Source organism: Oncorhynchus keta, chromosome 7, assembly GCF_023373465.1.
Source record: "Oncorhynchus keta strain PuntledgeMale-10-30-2019 chromosome 7, Oket_V2, whole genome shotgun sequence".
NCBI lineage: Eukaryota > Metazoa > Chordata > Actinopteri > Salmoniformes > Salmonidae > Oncorhynchus > Oncorhynchus keta.
Genome location: NC_068427.1, coordinates 45,703,917 through 45,715,544, shown reverse-complemented (window position 1 = coordinate 45,715,544; position 11,628 = coordinate 45,703,917). Strand labels below are relative to the sequence as shown.

The 11,628-nt window shown below is 37.5% G+C and overlaps 1 protein-coding gene across 1 annotated transcript; it reads right to left on the bottom strand.

Moving 5' to 3' along the window:
• Positions 1 to 4,319: 4,319 nt before the first annotated feature.
• Positions 4,320 to 7,138, bottom strand: LOC118386439 (trace amine-associated receptor 13c-like). Its single transcript, XM_052522975.1, has one exon. It carries the CDS (start codon positions 5,929 to 5,931, stop codon positions 4,972 to 4,974), a length of 960 nt encoding a protein of 319 aa, XP_052378935.1. The 5' UTR covers positions 5,932 to 7,138; the 3' UTR covers positions 4,320 to 4,971.
• Positions 7,139 to 11,628: the final 4,490 nt, after the last annotated feature.

Genomic DNA, 11,628 nt, shown 5'->3' with positions numbered 1-11,628 from the left:
GCATTTCACTGTTTACTATACATGTTTTGTTTTATTTGGCGCATTGTGACATACAATTTGATTTGTTTTGATTTGAATACTTATGTAAATAAGTACTTTTTAAAATTTTATATATGTGCAAACATTTAAAAAATATATATTTTTGCTTTAGGGCATTGTGTGTAGATTGATGAGGAATTGTATTTATTTAATGCATTTTAGAATAAGGCTGGAACGTAACAAAATATGGAAAAGTACAAGGGGTCTGAATACTTTCCGAATGCACTGTATAGTGTACAACTATTTCATACCACCAACTAACCCTACACCTATATACCATACATTTTTGCATCTGTGATTTTAGAACTACTTTATATAAACCCTGTTTTTCATATAGGCTTAATCTGGCACAACATTTTGATAACCTTGCAAATTGTATCAATATATTCACGTGTAATTACCTCCCAAAATGAAATGCCAAGGGGACTTTCAAAAAGAACTACACATCTTGTCGCAAAGTATGACATCATCCCTCAAGGCACATTTCTCCATGCAAAACTCTTCGACAAATAGCCTCGCAAGAAACAGATATTATATGCGTTTCAGTTTATTGTGTGTAATTCTTGTTCAGCATTTTTTTAATTCCATGCCTAGCTACCTTAGCATTTTTAAATGACTTAATGTTTTTCAATTAACCCCTGCCTTTGTAGATAACTAGCTTACTTTAGGTCTCTCCGTCAGAAGCAAGGATGGTTCTGTGCTATGTAACGTTCCCGGATTGTAACCACTACTCCAATAAGCACATGTGCATGTTATCGTTTTCCAACCTCTAAGTGAGAGGCATCGCTAGAAATGTGTGATAAGGTAAGCCTTGTTTGGGAGCTGCTAACAAGCGAATTTGGTTAGGTCAAAGATCTGTGGTAAACTAACGTAAACTAACTCACTTTTGTGCATCCCGCAATTCCGTACAATTGACCTTATTTTACGTAATACTACTTCCAGGTCAACTGTAATATGAATACCACTGTAAAGCACAATTTCTTCCCTTTCGAACAAAATCAAGGAGGAGACTTCCACGCTGCTTGTTTCTGCATAATATATGTAGGTGATGGCGCTTCGCCGGGCCTTAAAAAAAAAGGCGGGTGGGGAGCGAAGGTTACAAAGTGATAGTGAAAGGGGGAAGATGTTGTGTGGGGAAACAGGCTTTTTCACCCGATTTGTCCAACTAATCTACTTTCAAATGTAAATAAAACAATATGAAGAGTTCATGTAATGTCTCATTACATACCTGTTTGAAGGGTTGTGTCGAATTTGAAGAGGGGTTTAGGGCTGCGCTAACATTAGCCTCACAAGTAAACTGCAGCTGTTCCGGCTTTTGAGTGTCATCATGGCTCGCAGTAATGACGCGCAAAATTAACCAGTGATTGAAGGAACTATTGATGAACTCACGAGTAATTAACTTACACTCACCATTGATTATGTCTTGATAAGTAAATAAATGAAATTAATAAAAAAAAGAAATAACTAACAACAGTTGTAACACCAACTCACCTCTATCCTCTAACTCCATCCTAACTTATTCACTGAGTGTAAAGTACAAAAAATTATGCTCTTTCCATGGCATTCAGTGGTGCAAAAAAGTATTTAGTCAGCCACCAATTGTGCAAGTTCTCCCACTTAAAAATATGAGAGAGGCCTGTAATTTTCATCATAGGTACACTTCAACTATGACAGACAAAATGAAAAAAAAAATCAAGAAAATCACATTGTAGGATTTTTAATGAATTTTTCTTGCAAATTATGGTGGAAAATAAGTATTTGGTCAATAACAAAAGTTTATCTCAATACTGTGTTATATATACCCCCTTGTTATATACCCTTTGTAGTTATTTATAAATGTGAGAATATCTGAGTAAAATTTCGCAAATGTGGAATTAATAATAAATGGTTAACACTGTAAATGTCACCTGTCTCAATGCTCTACTACGACAACAATGTATTCCTACGCACCAACCAGGACATGGTGATGGATGACTGTGGCTGTAGATTAATTACATTAGGTGTGATGGCTGGTTGGTGTAGTGACCTTTAGAACAGTCTTTTTACCCATAATAACAACGTTATATTCATTGAGTCTCCTGTGATGAAAAGGCTTTGGTATTATTCAGACAGATGGTCTCTTCTCAGTTTGGCACAGGCACACATTTCACCTAACACAGGGAGTTCAGATTTAAATTGACTTCATATACAGATCTAGCGTGTCCTTGTGCCTGGTGCCGCCAGCTGGACAGTGTTTCTTCCGACACATTGGTGCGGCTGGCTTCCTGGTTAAGTGAGCAGTGTGTCAAGAAGCAGTGCGGCTTGGCAGGGTCGTGTTTTGCAGGACGCATGGCTCTTGACCGTCGCCTCCCCGAATCCTTAGAGGAGTTGCAGCGATGGGACAAGACTATAACTACGAATTGGATATCACGAAAAAGGGGTACAATAAAATAAACTTTGGCTCTTTAATCAATCTAGCATTTTGGATTTGAGCTCTACATTTTCATGCAAGGCAACAGTATAAAATCTCACCTCTTATTTGAGGGTATTTTCATACATATTGTATCTGTTTTACCATTTAAAAATGAATGCACCTTATAAATCAAGTTCCCCCCCATTTGAAGAGGTCATAAGTATTTGGACAACTTCACTTGTATTGTATTAAAGGTAGTAACCCTTTAAATGTAATGTTAAATTATGTATTTAGATATTGGTTCCCTTACCCTGTAATTAGTCTATGAACTTCTCTTATGGGTGACTGCAGTCCACACTTTGATCTTGGTAATCACTGCCAACAAACAAGAGTGTTGTCATGTTCAGACAAAACACGTTACTTCCTTCAGCATGCGTGACTGTTGTGGAATAAAATGTTCAATATATTCAATATTTCCTTCAACATCCTCTGTGTTGTGTGCTTATTGTTTAACCATTGATATGTTCTAGGTCATTTTGAAACCTTAAGGAGCATCAGGTACTGCTGGATTATCTACCAATAGTATGTCCATCTTTTTGTGATAAATTACACTGGTCACTGTTCAAAACATTTATAAAGTATTAAGAAAAAATGCAATATATTTCCTTTAACATCCTCTGTGTTGTGTGCTTATTGTTTCTAATTAAATAGTATGTCCATCTTTTTGTGATAAATTACACTGGTCACTGTTCTTATTGTTTAACCATTGATAATCTTAAGGAGCACCAGGTACTGCTGGACACTGGTCACTGTTCAAGACACTTATAAAGTATGAAGAAAGTATGAATAGTCCTCACTTTAGATTAAAGACTGGAAAACTACTTTACTAATGATCAGTACATGGTTTATAAGGATATTTATTAAACATCTTGTGAATTATTATTACATACTAAAGAAGTTGTTTATACATGTGGGAATAACAAGCTTGCTAAAACAAATGTGGGCGTAATGATACATGCATGATGAATAAACTATTTACTTATCCATTATTAATTATTTAGTGTGTTACTCATCACTATTTTCATTCACTCTAAACAGCTTCTGAGAAAGCTGCTCTGGTGTGACCCCTGACCTGGAAGCAGTGATGTAGTGGTAGTGAGAGTAGTGGTCGTGTTCTTAACCAGTATATTGAGGTTGAAGTGTCTGCTGTGGTCTCCTGCACTGTTGTGTTTAATGATTAATGCATATAGTAGTAATTTAAAAATGTAATAATACCTAGGTGATTAACATTTAACAAATGTGGGCTTAATAAACAGTGAGCAAACTGTAAATGCCTTACAAATGGTTTAATACTGAACATTATAAAGTGTTACACAACTGCATATTATTGCATTTTACCATCAATTGCTTACACAATACACAATTGAGATAGACTTGGATGTCATCGAATATGCAGTATTGAACATTTCAGATCCACTACACTTGCTAATGGCATTGAGTCCCAATTGAGCCACTAGAGGGTAATGTTAGACAATATACAGAATGATTCATGACTTCCTCAAAATGTACTTTAAGAATAATTACATACTATTTACTGTATCATTAAATAACATGGAACAACCACAGACTTTGGTTTTTGGAATATACAACCCAAAATGACTTCTTATGCCTTCTCCAAGCCATTCCAATCCAGCCTAATCATTTTGTATCAACAACACATCTATCTATGATGACAACACAGAGAAGTATTGGTAAGTGAGAGTAATGGTAGTGTTCATAACCAGTATGTTGAGGTTGAAGTGTCTGCTGTGGTCTCCTGCACTGTTGTGTTTAATCATTAATGCATATAGTAGTTATTTATAAATGTCATAATACCCAGGTGATTAACATTTAGCAAATGTGGAACTAATAATAAATAGTGAACAAAATGTAAATGTCTTACAAATGGTTTATAGTTGAATGTCATTATAAAGTGTTACCAATAATTGCATATTCTTACATTTTAAAATCAAGTACTTACACTTTAGTTAGACCTGGACGTTATCTGATATCTTGCAGTATTGTACCTTTCAACTTTACAGCGCTTGTTGCAGGCATTGTGTCCAAATTACACCACTAGAGGGAGATGTTAGACAATACATAGAATGACTCATGGCATTCTTGAAATTATCTTTTAGAATACTTACATACTATTTATAATTTTGATATTTATTAGGATCCCCATTATCCACTGCAAAAGCATCAGCTCATCTTCCTGTGGTCAACATTAAATACCATGGGACATCAACAGGCTTTGATATTTGCAAAATACAACCCAAATATTACTACAATGTATTTTATTAAACAAGCTTATACCTTCTCCAAGTCATTCCAATCCAATCCAGACAAATGATTTTGTATCAACTCCACATGTAATTATGATGACAACACTGAGATAAGTAGTGTCAGTGTAATGTTACATGAAAGAAGAAATTACAACAATTCTATAACATAACTATATCAATCCTATGCTTGTCAAATTTAGGAATAAAAACATAGTACTATGAATGCCATACCTTCAGAGTTATAATATGTTTAGCTGTCACTTTGAACCATGGATAAAAGAAAGCATAAATTATTGGATTAATTAAGGAATTAACAAGTGGAAGAAAACGGATGAAAAGTGATAAATTGTCACTTAAAAAAAAGAAAAAAAAGAAAACAAATAGAGATGGAATCCAACAAATGAAATAGTTGACAACAACAATAGAAAGAGTTTTTGCTGCTTTCCTCTCAGACTTATTTGCCTGTACAGTTTTAACAGCAGACACACTGGCAGCCTCTTTTGAAAACACCTTTCTGGCCTGTGATCTGGCCACCACAAAGATTTTCAAATAAAGTGTTATAATAATAGAACACGGGACAACCATTGTAATTAAAATTTCAACGATATTAGCCCAGGTTATTCCTTCAACAATAAAACATTCATCCAAACACCTACTGGGTACCTGTATATTTACAAAGCTTTTTACAATAGCAGCACGGTATATGATACAACAACACCAGGTAATGGATATACAGCATGTCATTCTTGTTATTGTTGTTTTAGAGTGGTACGATAATGGATCACACACAGCAACATAGCGGTCAATAGATATCAAGACCAAATTGCCCAGAGATAAAGAAGTACATAAAAAAGCCATATATAAATGAAACACACAGAAATATTCTCCAAAACCCCAGCATGATTCCATTATTGCTACAGTCGTTACTGGTATCACAATCAGTCCCACCAGGAGATCTGCCACAGCCAGAGAGAGGATGAGCAGGTTGGTTGGAGTGTGGAGCTGCTTGAAGTGAGAGATGGAGATGATCACCAGTAGGTTCAAAAATACTGTAACTGCTGAAATCAACGAGAAGAAGATGTACAGTGTTATGTAGATAGATGTCGATAGCAAAGCCTTTCTGCAAGAAGAGTTTCTTTCTTGAAAACAGTATTGAACATCTTCATGTTTCTCCATTTGTTATAAAGGGTAAAATGCTGACTGAGGTCCTGCTCCTGCTTGGTCCTGTGTGTGACTCTGTCAGGTCCGTCTTCTGACAAACTCTGAGCTCTGCCTCTCTATTTATCCCTGAGTTACTGACAGAAACTCCCCTCTCCGGAGTCTCTCTGCACGCACACACACACACACACACACACACACACACACACACACACACACACACACACACACACACAGCGTTAGACTAGTTGGACCAGTAACCTAAGTCAAATCCCCGAGCTGACAAGGTACAAATCTGTCGTTCTGCCCCTGAACAGGCAGTTATCCCACTGTTCATAGGCCGTCATTGAAAATACACTTTTTTTCTTAACTGACTTGCCTAGTTAAATAAAGTTTTTAAAAAACAGCTTCAGCGGTAGCCCCCAGACCCTGGGCACAAGGACCACCTACAATACAAGTCTAAATACTGTACTGTAACAGTAAACAGTGTGATTGTGTGAATCAGGCTTCAGCCAAGCACTTTATAATAACATTCAGTAATAAAGCATTTACAGGCCTTTACAGTTTTATCACCATTTATTAATCATTACTCCCACATTTGTTAAATGTTAGTAAGCTAGGTATTCTCACATTTATAAATAACTTTTAAATGATGTATTAATGAGTCATTGGATTTTGTATATTTAAACCATTTACTAATCATTAGTACTAATCAAATATGTTTGCAGTCCCTAATACAAAGTGAGAGCTATTTATACTTTTGAAATGATTAATCACTATTTTGAGAGACCAGTGTAATTTCTCACAATAAGTTGGACATGCCATTGGTAGACGATGAAAGTTTCATAATGACCAGGAGCATGTCAAATATATGGGGGATTGGAAATGATGCAGACAATTACATTGATGGAAGCAACAATCTATCCGCAATATTAAAGCTGATCCACCCCTTAACAAATATATTTAAAAAATATGTACCGTGAGTGTGGCAGGCTTACAATGATGGCAAAAAAAAAACACTTTTGAGAGTAGCACCAGGGTCAGTGCAGCTGGAGGTTGAACGTTTCACAAGCATTTCGCTACACTCGCATTAACATATGCTAACCATGTGTACGTGACCAATACAATTGGATTTGACTAGAAATGTTTGAAGGGATACGGGACAATAAAAGTTTGGGAACAACTGCTCTAGGTCATTTCATAAAAAATATAAAGCATTCATATAAAAAATATTTATTTTAGCTCTGTGTTGTGTGATTATTGTTTAACCATTGATATGTTCTAGGTCATTCTGAGACCTTAAGGGGCAGCTGAACTCAACCAACTTTTCTGGTTGAAAAAGGCCGATGTTGCATCGATATTAGTCAGGAACATTGATTCTAGTGTTAAAAGTGTAAATCACATAATTTTGGTAATATCTCACAAAACATATATATATTTTTGTCATTTAAGTAACCTGGTATTTTCCTAGATCACTTGTATATTTAACGGTTGAGTTTTGAGTTGTCCTGCCCACTAACGGGATGGTAACGTCAGAAATGCATGGAGAAACAGCTGCACAGATTGCACTCTAACCAATCCTACAATAGAACCAGTGAGACAGACCTGCAGCAACTCAGACTTGTTAACATAAGACAACCCATCACCAATGTTATGTTGAAAGAACTCTTGACCCCTAGCCCTTTATGGAGTGGCCACTTGTTGATGTGTTTGATAGTGATCACTCCAGTCTGCCACTGATTTGGTCAAAATGACAATTGAGACGATGTGCACTTGCATCCCAAATGCCACTTGTCAATATTTCCAAATTCAAAACCCATTTGTGAGCATTTTGTGTTACGCCGCAACCTGTTTTGTAACATGAAACACTGCCAGACAGACGCATACAGTAATAGAAAATGAGAACGTTGTCAAAACGGCAGAGACTTTATAAGTTTATAAACTGTCCAATGTGCTACTAGCTAGCTTCATAACAGAGACTTTATAAGTTGATTTAGTTAACTGTCCAATGTGCTACTAGCTAGCTTCATAACAGAGACTTTATAAGTTGATTTAGTTAACTGTCCAATGTGCTACTAGCTAGCTTCATAACAGAGACTTTATAATAGAAAGTGACAAAGTTAGCTGATTTAGGTAACGTGGCCTAGATTAGGGTGGCCAGACGTCCCCGTTTTCCGGGCACAGTCCCCGTTTTTGTTGGCCTGTCCGCGGCTGGAGCTGTCCCCGGAAATGTCCCCGTTTTTAACTGTGCGTTATAAACAGACTGCAAAGTGAAGTAATATTATACGTGGCAAGACCGGGCAGCAGAGCCTACCGGTTGACGTCTCAATCGCGTTGTGCTTGTTTTGTCCAGCAGAGGGGGCTGCTCGATGTATAGCAGCTTCACTCACTCTTCTTCTTCTAACTACTTGTTCGCGTTAGTTTTAGAGAAAACTGCTGTGGAAAACTCGGCCAGAAGCTAGCAAGTGTTAAGTGAATCCACAACATCCCCACAAACAAACAAAGCTACACTCGTTTGAGATACTAGCTAATGATGTTATAATGTCACAATTTATTATATAGATAGATGATCTGCTCTATAAGGTTTTAAATAGGTTATGTTTGCTAACATTAGCTATGTCGACGAAGTTATCTAGCTAGGTTAGCCAGCTACTGTCATGGTAGCTAGGTTAAAAAACGTTTACATGTAAACATGCAGTGGACGGGCTATATTGAAAATATAATTATATTAAATTAACGCACAATTAATTATCAGAATATTTATTTGTAGATTACAATTTGAATGGTTTGGCGTTATATTATTATATTATTATATTATAAGTATTGTGAAAATATATTTTGAAATTTGCATGGATAACATTAGCATAAAGTTTTCTGTTAGAGTGGAGAGGAGGAAGACTGGATAGGAAGAAGAGTGAAAGAGATAGAGGAGGAAATGTAAAGATATGATTACAGAGCCTGGCAATTTATTATTGCAAACCCTTTTTTTTATAGATAAAATACAAAAATGAGGCAAGCAATGGGAATCTGATAACCGAAGTATATCTAATAGTGAAGCAAGGAGAGTGTGGAAGAATGAGGTGGAAAGGTAAAGAGAAGGAAAGGAAGAAAGCAGGAAGACGAGTGAAGAAAAGAGGAGGAGAAGAAAAAGTTAATAGTTGGAAGAGTGACACAAGTAGAGTAAAGAAGAACAGACAGTGGAGGTACAATGGCTCTTTCCAAGAAACGGAAATGCCATTTTAATGACAACATGATGAGAGAATTTCTATTTATATGCTCAGGTCAAAACGATAGAATGGTTAACTGCACCCTTTGAAATTCCTCTTTTTCAATTGGCAGTGGGGGAAGAACGGCAGTGGTAGAACATCAACAGACGAAAAAGCATAAAGCCTCTCTGATTGCCCGTGTTGGTATGTCCTCTGTCACCACATTCTTCAAGAAGGTAGAGCCTTCCCAAGAACAATATGATTTAGCTGTGCAGGAGGGTGTCTTTGCATACCACACTATGCGACACAATCATAGTTACTGATCTATGGACTGCACAGCACAACTGACATGAAAGCTTTATGAGCCGAAGTTTACATGTGCTAGGACAAAATGTGAAGCCACAGTTTGTAACGTGTTAGCACCATGTGCAACTACTTTGGTAACACAGAACCTAGACCAGGTTGAATTTGTGTCCCTGTCCATTGATGCGTCCAATCATGGACATGTAAAGCTGCTGCCAGTAGTAGTCAGATATTGTAAGATATATGGGTGCAACACATCTGGGGAAACAAAACTGCATGATTTTGTTGAATTGAAAGGAGAAACAGCAGAGGAGATTGCAGCTGAGGTTCTGGTGGTCATCCAAAAATGTAACCTGCAAAACAAAGTCGTGGCATTCTCTGCCAACAACACAAATACCAACTTTGGATGACTGAATAGGCTGGGGAGGGTTAATGTCCATACCAAAGTTAAAAATGCTCTGCTGCGGGAGGTGATTGGCTTAGGTTGTCCTGCCCACATCATTCATAACACGGCCAGAACAGCTTTGGATATGATTCCCCTTAAAGTTGAGTACCTGCTCACAACAATATTTTGATATTTTCACCATCAGAGTAGAAAGACTGAAGAGCTTTTGTGAGTTTGTTGGCCAGGAGTACCATAACATTTTAGGACACAGCAATGTTCGCTGGCTGTCCATGCTCCCTGCTCTAGAAAGAGTGCTGAAAAGGTATGTGCCATTGAAATCCTTTTTTCTTTCTGAAGACAAATGCCCTGTTGTCCTGTGAGCAATGTTCGAAGATCAACTGACTGAACTTTGGCTGGCCTTTGTCCATGGAAACTTGACCATATTCAGTGACCTGATCAAGATGCTTGAATGCCAGGACCGCTGTGCTGTGGAGTCAGCTGCAATTCTGGGAAACATTGAGACAAAATTGACTGCAAGATGTGATGACAACTTCATTCCAGTTTTGGTCAGAGGATTTCTGAGAGAGCTAGAGGAAAATGGAGCCATGTCTAAAGAGAGCTTTCCCAAAACATCCCAATCATTCTTCACTACGGTTGTGAAGCATGGGGAAAGCACACAGGTAATCTAAAAGATTTACATGGTCTCCTTTTAAAAAGGCAACCTCTGCGAGAAGAGATCCAGAAGGCAGCAGGCACACTGCAGGAAAAATGCCCCAATGTGACCATCAATGAGGATGCATTGTTTGACGAGGTTTACTGGCCTGCAAGAGTTCCTAAAGGGGGGATCGCTTGAAGAATGGAAAACATCTGAGACACGGCTTAGTCAGAGATGGAGCACGGTGGTTACCCACTTCAAAGAGAATGACATCCCACACACTAACCTGGCTAGATTAGTGTCTATTGTCATGTGCTTACCTGGAAGTAATGCACCAGTCGAAAGAGTGTTCTCCCAAATTAATGATATATGGACAGCAGCAAGAAATGGGTTCACTGTTCCTACCATCAAGGCCATGCTTATTGTGAAGACAAACGTCAACCTCCCATGCCAGGAGTTCATGGAGAAGCTGGCCAAAGACAGAGCAATCCTGAAGAAGATACATTCTTCTGAGAAATATGCAGATTATATGGTAGTTACCAATCACATCATCGTCTTATTTCTTTATTATGTTGTTATAAAGTATTTCACATATACTATTGTCTGTTTTTTTCAGTTTTGCTCATGTTCTCTTCTGCTCTTAGTCTACCCAGACTACCAGGACCCCTGCATGGCTGTTCAGATTGGACAGTTCTGTCTTGTCTGTAGTGTTTCTGTAATATAGTTGTTTTCTCTATCACAGTGGACCTGTTAGACTAAATATATGAAACCGGAATTATCCCCCTTTTTTATTTCATAGATAACAACATTGGATATTTTAATGATATATTGACTGGAAATATCCCCGATTTTAATTTCAGAAATCTGGTCACCACCTGGTCAGCCTAGATGTTCAATGTTCCTGCTAGCTGCTAGCTAGCGTCATTGACAAACACAGAGATGGAACTTAGCAAGCAAGCTAGTGATTTCCCACACTGATAAACAGCATATAACTTTATTTACTACAGTTTGACAGCCTGCTGATGGAGTTGTAGACATGTTCTCAGAAATCAGTCATGAGCGCAGCAGCAGCTGACTCAATACTGTCTGCAGTGCACTAACTATAGTTTTCATGCAATTTTTTTAAACTTGAGAAATACTGCACCAAACACCTTAGCTAGATATAA